The 22,705-nt window shown below is 38.3% G+C and overlaps 1 protein-coding gene across 9 annotated transcripts in view; it reads left to right on the forward strand.

The window, feature by feature from the left end:
- Positions 1-22,705, forward strand: part of RGS7 (regulator of G protein signaling 7) — a 516,778-nt gene that overhangs the window by 455,630 nt on the left and 38,443 nt on the right. For 8 of the 9 annotated variants that reach the window (XM_042976049.1, XM_042976052.1, XM_042976056.1 and 5 more), the window contains one exon: positions 19,825-19,899. The exons of the other annotated variant lie outside the window; for it this stretch is intronic. In XM_042976049.1, the coding sequence (XP_042831983.1) occupies positions 19,825-19,899 (75 nt within the window). The remainder of the gene's footprint in view (positions 1-19,824; positions 19,900-22,705) is intronic. 9 annotated transcript variants of the gene reach the window in all.

Consider the following 22,705-nt stretch of genomic DNA (forward strand, 5'->3'; position numbering starts at 1 on the left):
TCAAAGTATCACACCATGACCTCTGCCATAGTCTATTAGTCACACAGACCAATGGTAGTAAAGTGTGATGTGCAGGGGTATGAATACCAGGAGGATATCGCTAGGGAACATCACCTACCATCTTGGCGAGTAACCCCCACAGTGAAATTTAGTCACTGGAAAGAATTTGAAAACAAAACTGGAGAGAAAAGAGGAAACCAGGTCCGATCCTACCATGAATGAAATCCCTGTCATTGCTATGGGTGATCCATGCAAGTGCTGAGGGCACTGCCTCTAGGAACCTCTAAGTAGGAAGTGGAGACACAGGGTTCTAGGTCAATGGGAGAGAGGAAACTGTATACATGTTTCACAGTTGTGCCAGGTGATTTCCTTGCCAAACCCCCAGAGAAGGAACATGAAGGTATAATTCCTAAACTAAAGAATGCCTCTTGCTGCCTATATTGACCTTTAGGCAACAATTTTCAACTTTAATTTTCACATTTTTCAAAATGTATTTATTTTGAGAGAGAATGTGAACAGGGTAGGGACAGAGAGAGAGGGAGAGGGAGAATCCCAAGCAGGCTCCGCACTGTCAGCACAGAGCCCGACACAGGGCTGCATCTCACAAACCATGAGATCATGACCTGAGCTGAAACCAAGAGTCAGATGCTTAACTGACTGAGCCACCCAGGCTCCTTAATTTTCACATTTTTAAGAGAGCTAATAATTTCTGTCACAATACTGAACAAAACAAAATTATGAAGAGGAGTATGACAGTACCTCATACAAATGATTTTTATTACTGAGAATGAGATGGCAGGCATGCCGGAGCACCCATTCCTCATAAAAATAGAGTCCTCACCCCTGCAGTTAGCTTGCTCCTGACTATGTCCACCCCAGTGCCAGGCACATGGTGGATGCTCTGTGGATACGGTTTGAATTTATGAGCAAATTAATAATACCTGCTCTCCCTCTTTCCTACATGCACCTTTTGGGTGACACTCAACACACTGATGCAGGACGTAGGACAGGTTTTTCTGTCACAGGGCTCTGATATTTGAACCAACCAGGGCATCAGTGACCAGGTCTGAGTCAACAGAACTTTGTCAGCTATCACAAAGCTCATCGATTTATGGCATCGCCTGTGAGCTCCGGATACTCAGCTGTTCAAGCTGTGCTGCTGTTCAGATGTACATTATTCAGCGGAAACGCATGTGAAATACTTGCCACATGGATTCTTCTCTGCAAAGTGTAAGGGAATAATAGTACTTGTAGATTTATGTCAATAACAATAAGATCATTGATTAATACCTTTATACAAAGGCATTTTACATTCATTATGTCACTCATTCCTTACAGAGATTTTGTAGGGTGGGTAATTAGTGCCCCTGCTTTACAAGCAAGACTCTGAGGAGTTGAGTTTTGTTAACCATCACAGGACTTAGACTGAATTCCTTACTTAGGGCTAAAAGCCTGGCATTTGCTCCAAAACCCCATGCAATCTCTATTTAAATAGTAATCAATCATTCTTTGTAAATTCATAATACACATCTGTCTATTTTATTGCACCAGCGTCAGCTTTGTGCATAGCAACTAGTTTGTTTTTTTTTAATTATTTGTTGAACTTTTCATTTGTTATGTGGTCTACTGTGCGTCACAAGTGCCCTCCTGCTTAACCCACCCCCCATCCTCTCCCCTCTGGTAACCATCATTTTGTTCTCTGTAGTGAAGAGTCTGTTTCTTGGTTTGCCTCTCTGTCTTTCTTTTTTTTTTTTCACTTTGCTCATTTGTTTTGTTTCTTAAATTCCACATATGAGTGAGATCATATGGTATTTGTCTTTGTCTGACTTATGTCACTTAGTGTAATATTCTCTAGCTCCATCCATGCCATTGCAAATGGCAAGATTTCATTCTTTCTTCTTGTTTGATCTCTGAGGCAGGCAAATAGCAGTGTATGTCTGTTATCACAACATCTCTGAAAAGGGGCTAAGTATTATAGCCATGTTAGCCTGCTGGAAAGAGCCATGATGTGGAATGTGCTGTATAAGTGGGACAGGTATAAAACCTAGAAACTCCCAGGGCTAACTCTGGACTTGAACGAGCAGGTATAGTAGTCTATAGATTGTGTGTGTGTCAGGGGGTAGTTTTTACTTCTGTACTGTATGTATAATTTATGTACATAATTCCATGTGTTCATTTGGAGCTTTAATATATTTCCTAATATATTTCCTAATATTGTTGAAAAGTCTCAATGATATTCCTGTTGTAACTTTTGGCATTGTCAGTTTTGGGGTGTCCATGAGAAACAAATTATGCTGAAGTCAATAGAAATGCTGCAATTTTCCGTCCTCAGTGCTCAAGTAGGCCTACCAGTGGTCCACAATCCAGCTTCTGATTCCTTTCACTGTTTTAGGAAATCCAAAATGTGTTAATCCAAATTTAAATCTTCTTTTGTATTATGAAAAAAGAACAGCTTTTCTATCATTCTGATCTGTTCCTTTGGATTAAAAAATATTTTGACAATGTAACTATCATGAGCCTCTGTGAGTGAAACTGTTCTTTTTTGCTCCCTGGTTACATCTTTTATCCTTCCTCTGTTCTTTCTATCCTGGAATAGATTTGGAGATACAGTGTCCTATTATTATGTAATATCTGATGCTATTTATGTGAGCCATGGCTAGAGTGAGAATAAAAACTGTCTTCCCCCTTATTAACTTGGTGTTTCTATAGCCTGTGTGTTGGCAGCTTTTCAAAATGTTGTGCTCAGATTTCTATCCTGTTCCTTCTGAAATGGTGAGGGTGTGGATGTGGTCCTGGGAGCAAGGCCCTAGGGCCACAGCCAACATCTCAGGGAAGTGAGTAGAGGACAGTTTTGGTCTTGCATCTGCTGGGCATCGGGGCAAGTGCTAGGAAGAAAAGAAAACCATTCCTATGATAGCTGAGGTAAAGTCCTGTGTGCCACCCCAGTCGCCAGTAGCTGGTCTTTTACTATAGGCAGAGAAGTAGAATAAAAATATTTGGAGAATCTGAGAGTCTCTGGAGTTCTTTGAACTTCCTTACAGTTTTTCCATAGGTTTAAAATCAAATGAAATTTAAGTTAAAAACATGTGTGCATGCGTGTGCACACATGCACGCACATAAGTGCACATGGTCTATAAAGGGATAGCTGAGCAAGCAAAAATGGGCTCAATCTGCCAATACTGCCAGCATGGATTCTGATTCCATAGGGAACAGTGATTATTTGGGCTCTGTTTTTTCTGTTCATTTGATTTTCCTCAGATACAATTTCCCCAACTTGTATTGAAGGAAGGAAGGAAGGAAGGAAGGAAGGAAGGAAGGAAGGAAGGAAGGAAGGAAGGAAAGAAAGAAAGAAAGAAAGAAAGAAAGAAAGAAAGAAAGAAAGAAAGAAAAAGAAAGGCTGTGCTCTCTTAATCCAATGTCAGGTGTCAGCTTCAGATGAACTTTCTTTTTCTGATAAACATAACTAAATTGAAATTTAAAACAATCTAAATTAATGAGAACAAAAATAAATTCTTTCAAGCCCAGAAAGCTCTAAAAATTTCTCCTCCGCTCTGCTATTCCCTTTCAACAATTTTATGTATCTTCTCACAAGTAACAGCTAGATTTTTCCAAATTACATTTCATGTAATAAACTCCAACATAAAGACATTTGTCATTACATATTTTCAAACGTTAGAAGCTAGCCCTTTGAGAAGCGAAAAGTTAAAGCAGTCATTGAGGAAGTCAAACTCAGACGTATGAATCTGGTGCCTGACTTGATGGAGCTGAATGATTTTGAACTGAACAGAGCTCTCTGCACTCTTCCCTCCACAATACTTTATAATTAGTCCCCAAAAGGTACTTACTCATTTATTGATTCAATATGGTATCTGGTCTTAAATTGCTAAAGTTTGTTCGTTTTGTTTTCTGGTTCCATTCGGTAACTTCCTCAAATTCTAACAGTCTGAAAGACCCAGTTTCCTGCTGTGTAATTATTTTCTGTTTGTCAAACTTTACTTCCAATAATAATAGCAGCTAACATGTGCTCCATGTACTTTGTGTGTCAGGAATATGCTAAGCCCTTACACACATTATTGTGTACAACAACGAGTTTGGTACCATTACTCTCACCTCCACTATGTAGGAGACACTCAGGCTCCCAGGGGCTACTTAACTTTTCCAGGAGTTAATACAGCCCATGATCCTAACTATTTTGTAGTCATGTTGTTTCTCTTTTTTCATGTGGTAGTAACATTTTAAAAGATAGCATAACCCTTTCAATAAGTGACTTATTAAAAGATTTTCTACATTCTAAAGAATGTACGTAGATGGGGTAATTTTAGGGGAAAGTGTGATGCTTGTAGCAGCTAAGGTTGAATGACTTCTGTTAGAGAAGTTTCAGAAGGAATCTTGAATTGGGTGCTAGGATTGACCAGATAAAATTGATGCCTTCTTCTAATGTGCAAGTCTTTGATGTTTTGTTTCAGTAAAAATTAGTTTCAGAATGACTGAACCTGTGTGGTTTATAAAATGTTTTACAAAACTCAAATGACAATGGCTGGAAAATGACAAAGTATTCCATGATGTAAGAACTGTTCTTATTATCTATATTATTTGTATGCTTTACATCTAGAATCTAGATTTTTTTCCTACGGGGTTTTAATCATTAATTCCATAATACAGAGCAAGGAAGAACAGTGATAACAGAATGAGTCCTTTGGAAATTAAGCTCTTTTATTCTATGCCTAAAACTCACATTTTGTTTTAATTTTATATTATAGTAAGAATACTTAACATGAGATCAGATCTCTACAGCTTACTCATTTTCCTTAACTCAAATGATAAACCTGTTAATTAGAAAATCCCTATTTCCACTTCCCTCCAGCCCTTGGAAACTATCATCCCACTTTTGGGTTCTGTGAATTTTACTATTCTAGATAACTCATAAAAGTGCAATCATGTAGTATTTGTCTTTCTGTAACTGGCTTATTTATTTATTTATTTATTTATTTATTTATTTAATTTTTGAATAGAGTTGACATTAGTTTCAGGTGTACAACTTAGTAATTTGACAGTTTCTACACTATGCTATGTTCACCACAAGGTAGCTAACATCTGTCCCATTACATGGCTATTACAATATGATCCACTATATTCCTTATGTTGTGTCTTTTATTCCCATGACTTAATCATTCCAAAACTGCAGGGCTGCATCTTCCTCTCCCCTTTACCCATTTTGCCCAACCCACTCTCCTCCCCTGTGGCAATCATCAGTTTGTTCTCTGCATTTATAGTTCTGATTCTGCTTTTTGTTATTCATTTCATTTTTCCATAAGTGGAATCATATGGTATTTCTCTTTATCAATCTGACTTATTTCACTTAGCATCATACCCTCTAGGTTCATGCATGTTGTCACAAATGGCAAGATCTCATCGTTTTTATGGCTGTATAATATTCCATTGTTCCATATTTTTCTTATCTATTTGGATATTGATGGACACTTATGTTGTTCCCATGTCTTAGCTATTGTAAATAATGCTGAGATCAACATGGCACATATATCCCTTTGAATAATGTTTTTGTATTCTTTGCATAAATACACAGTAGTAATTGCTAGATCATAGGTTAGTTCTATTTTTAACTTTTTGAGGAAACTCCGTACTGTTTTCTACAGTGGCTGCACTAGCTTATATTCCCACCACCAGTGAAAGAGGGTTCCTTTTTCTCTACATCCTCACCAACACTTGTTTTTGCTTGTCTTTGTTATCTTAGCAGTTCTAACAGATGTGAGGTGATATTTCATTGTGGTTTTGATTTGCATTTCTTAGAGGATTAGTAAGGTTGAGCAACATTTCATGTGTCTGTTGGCCATCTGTATGTCTTTGGAAAAACGTCTATTCAGGGCCTTTGCCCATTTTTTTTTTAAATAGGATTGTTTGATTTCTTGGTGTTGAGTTGTATGAAATAGATAGATAGATAGATAGATAGATAGATAGATAGATAGATAGATAGATATAGATAGATATAGATATATATATGATATTAACCCCTTATGGAATATATCATTTGCAAATATCTTCTCCCATTCAGTAGGGTGACTTTTTTGTTTTTTGATGGTTTCCTTTACTGTGCAAAATCTTTTTATTTTGATGTAATGCCAATAGTTTATTTTTGCTATTATTTCCTTTCTTACATGTATCTAGAAAAATGTTGCTATGGCTGATGACAGAGAAATTACTGTTTGTGCTCTCTTCTAAGATTTTTCTGGTTTCGGGTCTCATGTTTACCTCTTTAATCCATTTTTCATTTATTTTTATTTATGGTGTAAGAAAGTAGTCCAATTTCATTCTTTTACATGTAGCTGTCCAGTTTTCCCAGCAACATTTATGGAAGAAACTGTCTTTTTCCCATTGTCTATTCTTGCCTCCTTTGTCATAGATTAACTGACCTTATAAATGTGGGTTTATTTCTGGGGTCTCTATTCTGTTCCATTGATCTATGTGTTTATTTTTGTGCCAGGACCATACTTTTGATTACTACAACTTTGTAGTATATCTTGAAATTTAGGGGCGCCTGGGTGGCTCAGTCGGTTGAGCGTCCGACTTCGGCTCAGGTGATGATCTCACGGTCTGTGAGTTCGAGCCCCGCGTCGGGCTCTGTGCTGACAGCTCAGAGCCCGGAGCCTGCTTCCAGTTCTGTGTCTCCCTTTCTCTCTGCCCCTCTCCCACTCATGCTCTGTCTCTTTCTCTCAAAAATAAATAAACGTTAAAAAAAAAATTTTTTTTTAAAGAAATCTGGAGTTGTTATACTTTGTTCTTTTTTTCTCAGGACTGCTTTGACTATTTGAGATCTACTGTGGTTCCCTGTAAATTTTGGGATGATTTGTTCTAGTTGTATTTTTTTTTTAAGTGCTGTTGGCCTTTTGATAGGGATTGCATTGAATCTGTAGATTCCTTTGGGTAATACAGATGTTTTGACAATATGAATTCTTCTAATCCATGAGCATGGGATATCTTTCCATTTGTGTCATCTGTAACTTCTTTTATCAGTGTTATATAGTTTTCACAGTATAGGTCTTTCACCTGTTTGGTTATGTTTATTTGTAGGTATTTTAATCTTTTGGCTGCAATTGTAAATGGTGTTGTTTCTTAAATTTCTCTTTCTCGACTTCATTGTTAGTGTTTAGAGATGCTACCAATTTGTAATTTTGTATCCTGCAACTTTACTGAATTTATTTGTAATTTCTAGTAGTTTATTGGTGGAATCTTCAGGATTTTCTATGTATAGCATCATGTCATTTGCAAATAGTGACAGTTTAGCTTCTTTCTTTACCAATATGGCTGTCTCTCATCTCTTGTGTCTGATGGCTGTGGCTACGACTTCCAGTACTATTTATCATGAATGAATGTTGAATCTTGTTAAATGCTCTTTTCTGCATCTATTAAAATTATCATATGAGTTTTTTTCCTTTGTTTTCTTGACATGGTATGTGATGTGATTGATTTTTGTGAATATTGAACCATCATAGCATCCGAGGAATAAATCCTACATTATTGCGATGAATAATTTTTTAATGTATTTTATGTAGTTGCTAATACTTTGTTGAGGAGTTTTGAATCTATGTTCATCAGGGTTGTTGGCCTATAGATTTTTGTGTGTGTGTGATGACTTTGTGTACTTTTGGTGTCAGGAAAATCCTGGCCTCATAGAATATATTTGGAAGTTTTGCTTTCTTTTCTGTTTTTTGGAATAGTTTGAGGAGAATAGGTATTATTTCTTATTTAAATGTGTGGTAGAATCCACTTGTGGATCCATCTGGTCCTGTACTATTATTTTTTCATAGTTTTCTGATTACTGATTCTGTTTCATTACTTGTAATCGGTATATTCAGATTTTCTATTTCTTCCTGGTTCAGTTTTGGAAGATTGTATGTTTCTAGGAATTTATCCATTTCTTCTAGGTTGTCAGCTTATTTAACTTAGCACCATGACCTGAAAGTTCATCCATGTTCTTACATATTGTGGGATTTTCTTTCTTTCTTTCTTTCTTTCTTTCTTTCTTTCTTTCTTTCTTTCTTTCTCTCTTTCTTTCTTTCGTTCTTTCTTCTGTTAAGACTGAATAGTATTCTATTGTATGCATTTACCACAGTTTATTTATCCTTTCTTTGTCAAGGAACATTTAGGTTGTTTCCACATCTTGACCATCGTGAGTAGTATTGCAGTTAACATGAGAGTGCTTCTATCTCTTAGAGATTCTGATTTCAGTTGTTTAAAACAAATACTCAGAAGTGGGGTTGCTGGGTCTTCTGGCAATTGTGTTTTTAATTTTTAGAGAAATGTCCATACTATTTTCCATAATGGCAGCACCATTTTGCATTCCCAACAATAGTGTGCAAAGGTTCCAATATTTAACAACAAACTATCTATAGAGGAAATTAGGAAAGTAATCCCATTTACAACAGGACACATAAAAAGAACAAAATACTTAGGAATAAACTTAAATAATGAGGTAAAAGACTTGTATATTGAAAACTACAAAATACTGATAAAAAATTAAACAAGGCACAAACAAATGGAAAGACATCCCATTTTTATGGATTGGGTGACTTTATATTGTTAGAAACCCACAAGCTTTGGAAAACCAAAAACTGACTCATGAGCTGTGCTATTATGCCCTATAGCTAAGTTGTTACATCTTAACTGCACTGTGCCTTAAACATCCAGGTAGGGAAAATGGACAGGGGCACAAGTTTTATTTGTCCTTGAAGACTGTAGGTCAAAATGGAGACAGTTTGAATGGAAATTGTAAATTCAGGGGCAGAGGAATTTGCTCATATTGCCTTCTCTAAAACTGAGCCTTTGTAAGTTCCCAGTGTCCTCCTGCTTTTTAAGTATTCAACCCCCATAAAATCTGGAAGCAATATACCATTAGCCATATATACTTATCAGTCAATGGGCTACTTATATTTCAAGAGAAAAAAATATTTGAGCTAAATTTTCTTGAAACAAATGTTTCTTTGAAGCCTAACTGAAGAATTAGACAATATGTTTCCTGTTCATAATGTAAGATAATAATGATAATTTATGACCAATTGGTCTGGGATTTAAGTTATAGGTACAAATATGCTTGAGCATACACACACATATACCAAAACACAGTAAATAAAACCCATTTCATCTTTTTAGCATGAGTAGTGTTCAGAAATAACTATTATGTAAAATGTATGATTTCTCTCATTCATTCATTGATTTATTCATTACATATTCATTAAGCACCTACTACATAACAGAAAAAAAATAATGGCATTAAACATGACAGGCAAAGCCTCTATATTTGAGGAGCTTACATTTTGGTAGAGAAAGAATAAACAAAGATAATATATAAGAGCATTACATGTAGAGGCAAGTGCTATAAATAAAAACAAGGTGATATGATTGGAAGCATTATGTCGGACCCAAATGGCAAGGGGCCAGCTACACAATACTTGTGGAAAGAAGTAGCAGCCAGTCCAAAGGGAAGAACCTGACACATATAAGGAATAGGAGGGAGGTGGATGAGGTTGGACTGAAGTGAGCAGAGGCAAAGAGACACCAAACAGAGTTGGAAAGGCAGACAGAGGCCATTTATGTAGCACCTGGTAGAACATGGGAAAGGGTTTGCCTTCTATCTGAAATGTGATAAGAAGAGGCTTGAAGAGGAGAGTGGTGACATGGCTACAGTATTGAAAGGTCAGTCTGGCTTCAGTGCAGAGAACAACTTGGGTGTAGAGTGTAAAAAGCAAGAAAGGATTGATGAAGACAAATCAAAAGTCTGCTGAGATAGTCCAGGTGGGAGATAATGGCAGCTTGGACCAGGATTTTGGCACGAGGGGGAGCAGATAAATTCAGGATGTGTTTGGAGTAAAGTGCACAACACTTGCTGTTGAATGAAATGTGGGAAGGAAGGGAAAGCAAGCTGTGGCTGACGACTGCCAGATCATAGCATGAACACCCTGGTGGATGGACATGGCCTTTGCTGCAAAGGCAATGAGGAATGGAATGGGGAGGCTAGGAGGAGCTCAGGGCTGGTCAGTGTCTTTTCTGAGCAACTGATCTAAAACTAGTACTGTGTCTGGAAGGCTTCTCCCACCAGTGTTTGGTAGAGCAGGGGCATGATTGTTCACTTGCAGGATTTGGGGCAGACACTCCTGTAGGGCACTGCCCAGTGTCTCACTGCACTTCTCCTCCCACCCCTGAGCACAGAATGAATTGCCAGCTCCCCTTCTGTGTGAAGTCCCCGTATCTCAGAACTCCAGAAAAAGTTTTCATGTCATCTACTCTGATCCACTTAATTAGCCTGTAGATATTTATGTCCTGATAAGTTTTCTGAAAGATATGAGAAGTTACCTACATTCCCTTTGTCACAACTTGCATTTCCTTCCTCACATATCCAAAAACCTAATTCTACCTAAAACTTAGCCAAGAATAAACTCCAAAAATTTTAGCCAAAGAAATTGTTAAAAACACCCACACTCTAACTCAGGTGCTTTGGTTGGCTCATTTGCAAAAATATGAGACACTGTTCAAGAAGCATTTTTCTGCTTTCCTGACCCCTGTCAGAATCCAAGTAACAGATTAGAGGATGATGGGTTGGTGCTGGGAGGAAGGACACTGAGAGCAGCAAAATTGACAACTGACTGGCAGAAGGCAGAGGCATTCAAAAAATGACCTAAAATGTCATGAAAGCTCAAAAGCCATTAAGAGTTAAGGCCATCCAGCCTCACAAGCATTGCTGTCTTAAGGATGGCACAGTAAGTGTAGTTCTCAATAATGACCTTGAATCAACAAGAAAAGATTGCATTGCTTTGGATATAATTGTGCAAGAATCTAGGGATGTGTGGGAATTATTTTAGAATATCTTTTTTTCCAATGGTGAAAATAAAATTGAGTTTTGGCTCTTAGTGATAAATATTTAATCTGCAAAATAACTTTACGTGAACCTCTCTTTTCTGATACCACTAGATAAATAAAATACTTATCTTTTCCTACCTTTGGAAATCAAGTTTAATGCAACAGAGTGTGTCTTTGAAATTCATCTTCTTTATAGAGGTCTTGCTGAGCTCAGTTGTGTGTAAAGACAGCCTTTCTCTGTGTATCTGGTCCGGAGAGGGAAATATGCCTCTTTTCCATTTGGGAACATATGACTTAAGACTCTCCCATATCCTTTGTAATTCAAGGCTATTGAATTCAAGGCCAATTCCAATATCCACTGATTTTCATGAAGTTGTTATTTTCTAGTTGTCCCATTGTCATTTGTTGCAACAATTATTGTAAGCCTTTTGAAGTTACTTATTTGTACTACTTAGGAATTTTAGTTATTTTTTGGTGAGTTATTTATACTACGAGGAATTTTATTTGGTTCTGTTCACCAGTTACAGCACACCATTAAATCGTCAAGACCAACAATAGTATTACCTGCAAAATTGTTTTCACCAATTCAGTTAAGTGATCCATTTTCCTACTTCTCAGCTCTTAGCTTTTATGCTGGGGAAACTTCCATTGCCATCAGAGATTTGGTTTAGGTTTATTTCCTTCATGCCTACATTCAACAAACACATTAGGAGTTAAAGTAAAAAAAAAAAAAAAGTGAAGACATTTGATGATATTAAGCTTATGGACGAGGAATCCCAAAATCATGTTGCTACTCACCCTCCCATGAATGAGATCCCAGAAGGACAGCAACATAATGCCATCCCAAATGCCAGTTAGCTGTAGGTTATGAAAACGCCCTTGGTGCGAACCCAGGACTTCCTAGTGCACAGTAAGTTGGAGTGTGTGTGTTCAGTCTAAGAGGGGTCTTTTTCATTCCCCAACTAAAAATCTTTCCATGCCCTCAAATTGCAACCAGCATTTTGTGAAGAAAAAAATCATAGGACATGAGGGAGATCAATCACTTGTATGAGTGGTAGACCCATGCATACCTGCCTCAGGCTTTTGTCACTTCCTGAAGGAGCTCATATTTTATTCAAGGTAAGTATGACAACTCAGCCTCTACCCAGTGATTTTTTTTTTATTCCAAAGAAATTCTAGCTAGAAATATTTTAAATGTCTAAAAACTGGACATGAAACATGAGCAATGCCTGTGATCACAGAGAAGCCATAGCAAGCTCACTCATTAGGGTCCTCTTGGTAGCTTGTTGAGAACTGTGACAATCTGGCTGTACTTGTCTGCATGGCAGCTGCTAGTCTATAAAAAGGGACTATCACAGAAGGATGAACAGACAGTTACTAGATATTAAGTAGAAGTGGTCTGATTTCAACCAGAGCAGATTAAGAGAGTGTGGTAGGATGCACTGGAGAAGAATTTAGAGAAATGTAGTAGAGGCTCTGAGTAATGGGATGCCACTCCACCAGGTTTTCCATAACTGACTATCAGACATTGGTTTTGCACACTCAATGATATGCACCTAAAAAGTCAAAGACACAAAAGGATGTGGCTGGCCAGGGACAGATTATTGTATAAGCATTAATGTTGAAGTGTTCTGAGCCATGAACCTTGACAATGACTGCATAAAGAGCTGTATTCTAGTTGGAGAATTCAGTAAAAATACTAAAATTGTGTGTAAATGAAATCCAGGAGCCATCCCTGATTTCTCTCTTTGTTTACATTTGTTCCTCTCCCAGCCTTCCTCGTCTCAATAAATGGCACCACGTCACCCAGTTGCCAATAACTAGGAGTCATTGTTGACTCTTTTGCCTCACCATGCTCCTTAACCCAATCCATCAGCAAGTTGTGTTAAATCTGACTTCAAAATGCATCCCTCACCAGGGTGGTACCTCTGTTGCTATCAGAGAGCCTGCACAGACACATCATCGTCACCCAGAGTCCATAATTTACATTGGGGTTCACTCTAATGTAATGGTGTTGTGCATTCTATGGCTTTAAACAAATGTATAATGACATGTATCCACCGTTATAGTATCATACTGAACAGTTTCACCACCGTAAAAATTTTCTGTGATCTGCCTAAGTCATCCATCCCTCTCCCTAACCCCTGGAAACCACTGATCTTTTTATTGTTTCCATAGTTTTGCCTTTTCCAGAATGTCGTGTAGTTGGAATCATACAGTGTAGCCTTTTCAGACTGACTTTTTTCACTTCATAATAGGCATTTAAGGCCCTCCATGTCTTTTCATGGTTTGCTTATTTCTTTTCATCCACAAATAATATTCCATGGTGTTCCATACCACAGTTTATTTATCCATTCACCTACTGAAGGATGCCACATTTTGGCAGTTATGGTGACTAAACCTGCAATAAACATCCATGTGCAGGCTTTTGTGGGAACACAATTTTTCAACTCTTTTGGATAAATACTAAAGAATACAATTGCTGGATCAAATGGTGAAAGTATGTGTAGTTTTGTAAGAAACTGCCAAACTGTCTTCCAAAGTGGCTTGTTTTGTGTTGGTCTCAGCCTATCAATAACCAGTGTTATGGTTGGATCAATGATGTGGTTCTTATGTGGTTCTTCTGCAAGTTGCCCTTCCACAACAATTATCAGGAAACTTTGAAAAAATAATGCTTTACAACTTACAGAAAAAAGCAATTACATAGCACATCTGGGGCCACATAATAAAGTTGAGGAGAGGGGAGAGCGCATGAGCCCCAGAGTACTGCTTTTCTTGGGGTTGAGGTTGGGGACCTAGGGTTTCATGGGCTCACTCTTTATTGGTGAATTTAAAACATAAGAGTGGAAATTTAAACACTGGAAGAGAAAGAACAAAAATAAAATAAAAACAAGTAGCCAAGATGATCAGTATTGAAACCAACCAAGATCTCCAAAACAAAGGAGCATCTGTGTTGGAGACAAACTGCTTCTTTATTATTTGAAGTGGGTTCCTCTTTGAAATCATTGCTCACTCATCAATGCCTAAATCAGGCACTTGAATTACAAAAAGGTAAAAAACAAAAACAAAAACAAAAACAAACCCGTCAAGGGTTTCACTACTGGGCTGTACCATTTTGCATTCCCACCAGCAAGGAATAGGAGTTCTTGTTGCTTCACATGCCCTGTAATATTTGATGTTGTCAGGGCTGTGGATCTTGGCTATTCTAATAAGCGTGTAGTGGTATTTAATTGTTTGAATTTGCAATTCTCTAATGACACATGACGTACAGCATCTTTTCTTACGCTCATTTGTCATCTGTGTATCTTCTTCAGTGAGGTGTCTGTTCAGACCCTTTATCCATCTTTATTTATTTATTTTTTATATATAATTTATTGTCAAATTGGTTTCAACACCCAGTGCTCATCCCAACAGGTGCCCTCCTCAATGCCCACACCCACTTTCTCCTCTCCTCCATGCCCCGTCAACCCTCACTTTGTTCTCAGTATTTAAGAGTCTCTTATGATTTGCCTCCTTCCCTCTCTGCAACTTTTTTTCCCCCTTCCCCTCCCCCCTGGTCTTCTGTGAAGTTTCTCAGGATCCACATATGATATACCACCTCAACACCAGTCAGAGTGACTAAAATGAACAAATCAGGAGCCTATAGATGCTGGAGAGGATGTGGAGAAATGGGAAACCTCTTGCACTGTTGGTGGGAATGCAAACTGGTGCAGCCACTCTGGAAAATAGTGTGGAGGTTCCTCAAAAAATTAAAAATAGATCTACCTTATGACACAGCAATAGCACTGCTAGGAATTTACCCAAGGGATAAAGGAGTGCTGATGCATAGGGGCACTTGTACCCCAATGTTTATAGTAGCACTTTCAACAATAGCCAAATTATGGAAAGAGCCTAAATGTCCATCAAATGACGAGTGTATAAACAAGATGTGTTTTATATATACAATGGAATACTACTTGGCAATGAAAAAGAATGAAATCTGGCCATTTGTAGCAATGTGGATGGAACTGGAGAGGGTTATGCTAAGTGAAATAAGTCAGGCAGAGAAAGACAGATACCATATGTCTTCACTCATATGTGGATACTTTTACCCACCTTTAAATTAGGTTGTTCATTTTCTTATTGATGAGTTTTTTTTTTTCTTATTGTTGAGTTTTAAGAGTTCTTTGTATTTGGGATAACAGTCCTTCATCAGATGTACCATTTGCAAGTGTTGTATTTTTTTTTCCCCCAATCTGGCTTGTCTTTCGCAGAGCATAGTTTTTAGTTTTAATGAAGTCCAATGTATCATTGATTTCTCTAATGTATGGTGCTTTTAGTGTCATGTTTAAAAAGTCATCACCAAACTCAGGATCACCTAGATTTTCTCCCATGCTATCTTCCGGGGGGGTTATAGTTTAGCATTTCACATTAAGGTTTATGATCCATCTTGAGTTATTTTTTTGTGAAACCATAGTGAGTTTATATATTATATATATATGTATGTGTATATATATATATACATATATATATATACACATATATATATATACACATACATATATATATGTTATATATATGAATATATATTATTTATATGTATAATATATAAATACATATAAATATATATGTATATATGTGTATATATATACTTTTTTTTTTTTTTTTTTGAGAGGCAGAGAGAGACAGAGAGTGAGCAGGGGAGGGGCAGAGAGAGAGGGAAACAGAATCTGAAGCAGGCTCCAGGCTCAGAGATTATTTTTTTAATTTTTTTAATGTTTATTTATTTTTGAGAGAAAGACAGAGTGTGAGCCAGGGAGGGTCAGAGAGAGAGAAGGAGACTCAGAATCGAAAGCAGGCTCCAGTCTCTGAGCTGTCAACCCAGAGCCCGACTCAGGGCTCAAACTCATGAACTGTGAGATCATGACCTGAGCCGAAGTTAGACGCCCAACTGACAGAGACACCCAGGTGCCCTACAGAGATTGAGTTTTTAAAAATATAAATCATATTAAGTCACTTCCCTTATGACATCCCCTTATGTTTAGACTTAAACCAAAGTCCTTACCGTGGGCTATAATTTCTACCTGACCTGACCACTTTCCACAGCTCCAAGCATCTTGGTACATTTCCCTCCCCTCTGATGCAGGAGCCTTCCTTCTGTCTGTTGACTCTCAGAATTTGTTTATAGCCTACACTGAAGCAGGATTACATAATCCAGAATCTGTGTCCAGCAAATAAGATTAAGTAGTAGTCAGATGAATGAAAGGGTGAATGAAAGGAATTCCAGTGTAGTTACCTTAAACAACTTCCTTTGTGTGTAGCATTTAGTAAGCCCTGTTGGCCCAAGAACAGAAATAAAAGCTTCAATTGAATGTTTAAAAAAGTATCCTGAGATTGATCACTCTAAAATCTATAACCACTTTTTATGAGGATAAGGAGAGAATCATTTTCATTGAGGTAAAATACATTGCAAATTGAACTTTTAAACCTTGTACTGTGTTACAAAAAGACAAATATTTCAACATTCAAAGTCTTGATTTTCCCAGAATCATGTCTTTTTTTTTAATTTCCAGGAATATGGATATTATCAGTTCTATTTGCCACCTTATTCTTAACTCTCCATTTATTTGTCATTTAAGACATTGTTTTAATCACTTCAGAAAATTTCACTTCAGCTACTGGGACTGAATTAAAGAAAGTGGTTCTCCATTACTCTCTTCACTGAAGAGTCCTTAAGTTTCCCCAGTTATCCTGAGCAGAGTGTGCCTTCTGCTACAATAATGTCATTTTGCATGACAGGAACTAAATGATATTCAGATTGTTTTAAGTAAAATGATGGTTTCATCAATGATGAAACCAAAATTTCATCTCTGTTTTGCAACTCGTTGAGACACTTACATGTACACTATGGCAGTAATATTTCTCAATAATATGATCCTTTTGCTCCTTCAGGAATGGATTCCAAGGAATTCAATTGTACTTTTTAATAAATAGTGTTACAGCAATGTCACAACACAGCTTAATTCTATTGAAAATAAATTTATCTTTGAATCACTAGAAATAATTATGATTCTTTTCTAGGTCAGTGTAAATATTATTTCATTATTCCTTAAATTGAACAATACTATGAATTTAATATTATATCTGGCCAGTAGTACATGTTTGAACATTTTTATTGAGTGCTTACTTGGTAACGGTGATGTTATTTGTATTTTATTGGGAAGCTATGCTTAGTAGTGCAGAAAACCAATTTAGCCATAACATTTCATGTGGATCTGGTGCCAGCTAGTGGTACATTTGATATATTAAAATAACCAAAGATGGGCACCAAGGTGGCTCAGTCATTTGAGCATCTGACTCCTGTTTTGGCTCAGGTCCTGATCCCAGAGTCATGGGATTGAGCCCCTCATCGGGCACCATGCTTGGGATTCTCTCTCTCTCTCTCTCTCTCTCTCTCTCTCTCTCTCTCTCTCTCTCCCTCTGGCCCTCTCCTCCACTTGCACACTGTCTCTCTCTAAAACTAAAAGAAAGAAATTAAATAACCAAAGACAGCATGGTCTTATTGGGATCAAACTTGCTCCAACGATAAATAAATATATTTCAGCCATGTTGGTGAGAGCCAAGAGGATGTACATAACAATGGATATATGAAATGTTCTGTTGCATAATGCCTTGGCCAAACTTCTCTCCAGTCCTGTGCTCCTACAGTTTGATGATTCACATACTTATCATGCTTACTATATTAGAAGATCATCCCTTTGTCCTTGTATGTCACTATTTATCACAAAACTTATCACAAAATCAGAAATAAATATTTATTAAATAAATAATAAATGGTCTGTCTTTCTCCAGGTCATGGAAGGGCATGCCCTTACTATTCCCACCCTTTAACATATAGAAGATTTCTTTTTTTTTCTTTTTTTTTTTAATTTTTTTTTAACGTTTATTTATTTTTGAGACAGAGAGAGACAGAGCATGAATGGGGGAGGGTCAGAGAGAGAGGGAGACACAGAATCTGAAACAGGCTCCAGGCTCTGAGCCATCAGCACAGAGCCCGACGCGGGGCCGGAACTCACGGACCATGAGATCATGACCTGAGCCGAAGTCGGACGCTCAACTGACTAAGCCACCCAGGTGCCCCTAGAAGAAGATTTCTATGATCTGTCTTGCCACGAATCAATAAGAGCATAAAGAATTTCAGTGCCTCGTCTTCCTAATGGACCGAGCCTTACGGGTGGAAGGCTTCAAGGAAATGGAAATTGAATAGGAAATGAAAACACTTTAATATTACTTTAATAGTTTTAAACCATTATCTTTATTATCTTTGTTATCAGTGGTTGTGAATTCTGGCTGCATATCAAACTCACTGGGGTCTCTTGAAAAATACTTATGCTGCTAGTAGCCACAGAAAAATTAAGTCAGAATATCAGACATTGATCAGTATGGTGAGGTAGCTAAAGTGAGTTACTCAGTGTCAATTAGTAACTACATCCCACCCATATGGGTGTTTTTCCTCCTTACTGCCAAGCAGATCATGGTATGCATATCTATATATGCAAACCAAATTTGTGATTTATTCATTTTTAGTGCAGTGTGTGTGTGTGCATGCACATGCATGTGTGTATTTGTGTGTCTGTAGTATATATATTTCACATGCAACCTATGTGGAAAAAAATCAAGAAAAAGGGCTTTCTTTACTTACTTTTTTATCCTTTACACTATTATGGTGGAGCTTCTTCCCAATGGCTGTTCTATCAGGAGAGGGTTCTTCAAGGAAATTCCTGCATGCAAGTCTTCATTAAACCAAAAGGGAAACCCCTTGCCTGCCAATGAGTGTGGAGAACAGCTTATTTCCAGAATCACATCATTGCTGCCTTTTTGCCCCTCCTCCTCCCATAACATCCCAACTGTGCAAAAGTCTTTTTCCACATTCATAGTGTCTCTGTAATCACTTTCAAGTATATCTCATGTGTAACGATCTTACATTCTGTGGGAAAAAACAGAGAAACTGCCCAGAGTTATACAACATGATACTTCTTATACTAGTACCAGAGATCCCTATATCTGGTACCAAAACTTGAAAGTTAGGGAAACACAACCCACAAAAATGCTTCCTTCCAATCACTTCTAAAGACTAAGTGATATCTAAGGACCTTTCCAGATATAAGGTCCCCTATATTCTTGAATCTCCTTTCTTCTCTTTTTCCTCCCACTACCTCTCCCTTCCCTCTCCCTCCTCCCCTTCCTTTTCTCCCTCTCCTTCCTCCTCAGCCCCATCCTCTCCCTCTTTTCTTACTCCCTCCCTCAACCCCTCCCCTCCTCCAAATACAAAAGAAGGTTTACAGTTCTCTGTTTCTGTGCAACGGAACAGTAAGTCTGGCAAAATGATGCTCCTGAGATTGTCAGAGAACCAGTAACAGGCTGACCACAATCCTATTCTGTGTATGGAAAACAAATATTCCTAGTCCCGCAATTTCACGAATCATTGCAAAAAAAAATTCACCTGGGATTTGAGCTGGGTCAACTAATTGTAGTTTTCCAACTTGGGAAGCAAACAGCCATTTGATAACAGTGTCACCTCACATAGAGGAGTACTCTGAGCAGGGCTGTCTGTGGGTACCAGCTGGGCCATCAGCTGCTTGGTCTCTGGACACCCTTGCTCCCAGTCTGTTGGATTAGCCCCTACTAATGTCAATACCCACTTTCAAAGGCAGAGCCTGTGCATTTCTTGTCCCTGTTTCTCTGGCATATATTCAAGAATGGTATCTGAAGTCCTTTATGTGCAAGGAGTGAGAGTGTACTATATTTTTTTTTTTACTGGTTCCGTTGATGGGTGGCTGTGGCCATTTAGAAAGAACTTCCAGAGACCTGTGTCATCACAGCTTTTGTTCAGGTTGTGGATGGCAAGTCATTAATGCATGAATCAAAAACCTCACCCCCAAAGATTCCTTTGTCTCTCTGTTTTTCCATTTCCAGCCTGGATGTGTAAATACCACTGAAGTGGACATTAAGAAGTCATCCAGAATGAGAAACCCACATAAAACACGGAAGGTAAAATCCACCTTTGCTGTGCTGATCTCGGTAATAAGTTGCACACCATAGGAGGACGCCATAGGAGGATGCCAGTCATAAAAAATTTTCTCCCACTTCCTGGAATATATTCTAGCATCTTCCCTGCTCTTCCTTGTTCCTTGGCTAGAAGGAAATCTGGGAGCTCAAACCCTGGTCTTCCGTCAGTCCATCTCTCCTGAGCAAGTGGAACCATCCCGGTTCTCCAGCATGTAGTTTTCCAGCATGCACAGGTCCCAAGGCATGCAAGTGTCCCTGATGGGGCAAATATGCCAAGGATACCTCCTCTCTCCATTGGAAAGAAGGGTCATCAACAGAGAAAGGCTTCTCTTTCAGCACCCGGAGGATGAGGAAACACAGATGGAGATTATCTTGGAAAAAGTGATGTTGATGAGAGAAGGGCATTTTCAGAGAAAATTCTGAAGGAAAAGGGACATCATAAAGATGTAGGACTACAGAGTTTGCATGAGGACCCCCTTTTAACACCAGAATTTTGTGACACAACCGTAAGATAGTGGTTGTTTGTTCATTTGGTATCTGTTACATGAGAGAATACATAACAAACAAACAAAAAGAAACCTATCCAGAATTCAGTGACATTGTAAATAATCTCCTGAAAATACATAGCGATAGTACCTACATATTTATTTAAGTAACACAGACACATAGAAGGCATTTTTATTCATTTCGTGAAGAACACTTGATGCATATCAGAATTTCTGGCTTGAGGACATAGCCCATGACGGGCACCAATGAATTAAAGCATTCCAGAAGTTTAAGACCTTCCCTTTTATGGCTGTTTCCTTATGTAGCATTAGGGCTTTCCAGGGTGTATGTCCCTGCTATAGGCACTAAACACTTTTTTTTTTTAGTCTTATTTCTTGTGGTCTTTTTCCTCTATCCCTAGAAATATCATGTTCAGAGGCCCCAGTGTGATCCAAGTACTTTTCATTTCTTTTAAGGCAGTTTACCTTGATGTCAGGATAAAGAAGCCAAGGGAAGAGTCCCACAAAACCTGCTCAGATGCCGTGCTCCAAAGCTGTGGCTCCCAGGGGCTCTCTGAGAGAAAGAGGCAAAGCCAGACCAAAGCAGGCCTGTTGGCCCTGCTCTCCTGTGACGGGCCTCATGCAGTTCCTTCCATCCTCTGCACACAGCACAGCCTGAGGGCACTAGGGACTGGCTTTGTGCTGTGGAACAGCATCCAGAGCTGCAATCAGCTCTCCAAAAGCACATTTAGCCACCTATCACTACTTCTGAATTTTGAAGAATTACTTTTCATGATACCTTCCTTTGTCTCAAGTTTTCCCAACAGACACCAACTGAGATATGCTCTGACTCGGAAAGAGAAAGCATATGGATGGGCAGATAGGACTGAAAGATAAGAGAGCCATCATTTACACTGTCTTCTTAACGCCATCCGGTATTGTTATTTTGACAGTGTTTCACATGGCATCGTGCTTTCTGAACGCTTGAAAAGCATTACTTGGCATTGCTGTGCTTCACTTAACAATGGGAAAACACCAGGCCTGGCAAGGTGAAATGCTGTAGAGATGGAACTACTAAGCTCTATTTGTCTTGGTTGTGGTAGAGTTTCCTGTAAATCAATAATGGTAGAACCACAGGGCCTAAAGCAGAGCTCCCTAACTCGAAAATTACCAGAGAAAAAAGAAAGTTTTTGCCCTTGTTTTCATGCATGCCCTTGTTTTCAACAATTGGAGAATGCTGATTTTTTTTTTTTCACCTTTGGATATATATAGCTTCTCATATTCAAACATGTTGAATTTTCTAGAATCTTCACAAGTGTCATTTTACATAGAAGGTTATAGGACTCTAAGCCACATACTGGTTTCTTTTTTAGAATTATGACCACTGCTACTTTAGCTCCTATTTGGTTAGTAACTGGAATGAGCCATTCAATCAGTAGATTTAACAGGTCTCTGTGCTAGGCTTTTACTGGTGTTTAGACGATAAATGGGACAGACATGACCTTGCGCTCATAGCTCATGATCTAATGACAGTGTATACCTTGAGCAAGCAGACAAATGTCTATACATATATAGCCACATAATTGTGTTAAGTGGTATATATTAGTCTGCTCAAGCTACCATAACAAAATGCTCCAAATGGCTTACATAATGGGAATTTATTTACTCAAAGTTCTGGAGACTAGAAGTCCCAGATTAAGTTGGATTTTGGTGAGAGCTCTCTTCCTGGCTTATACACAGCTGTCTTCTTGCTCTGTCCTCACGTGGCAGAGAGCTATGGTGTCTGTCCCTTTTATCAGGACAGCAGCTCCATGAGATTAGGGTCTTACCCAAAGGCCTCCCTTAATTTTGATTACCTCCTTATAGACTCCATCTCCATATACAGTGACATTGGGGATTAGGGCTCCAACATGAATTTCAAAGGGATGCAACTCAGTCCGTAACCTGTTATCGAGGGAATTTAAATGATTTGGGATTCTCAATTGCCACACCATTTTATTTTAAAAAATGGCAAAACAACAAACTATCCCACTATCCTCTGAAGTGTTCACAGTTATGTTCTTGGGGAGCAGGGAAGTCTGTGGGATTGTAAACCCGAGACACAAATGGCAGAGGCCAATCTGTCACCTCTGGAAACTGCCTTTGTCTGCCACAGCTAATTGGGCTGTGTCCTTTATTCCCTTAGCTGTGTGACCACGCTCTGTCTTAAACCACTGCTAGTAAGAAAGTGGAACCCCTGAATTATATTTAATCTTTGCAAACAGAGAGAGCTTAGCAGAGAGAGCTGCTGTTAATTTATTTGG

The sequence above is a fragment of the Panthera tigris genome, chromosome F3 (assembly GCF_018350195.1).
Source record: "Panthera tigris isolate Pti1 chromosome F3, P.tigris_Pti1_mat1.1, whole genome shotgun sequence".
Lineage (NCBI taxonomy): Eukaryota > Metazoa > Chordata > Mammalia > Carnivora > Felidae > Panthera > Panthera tigris.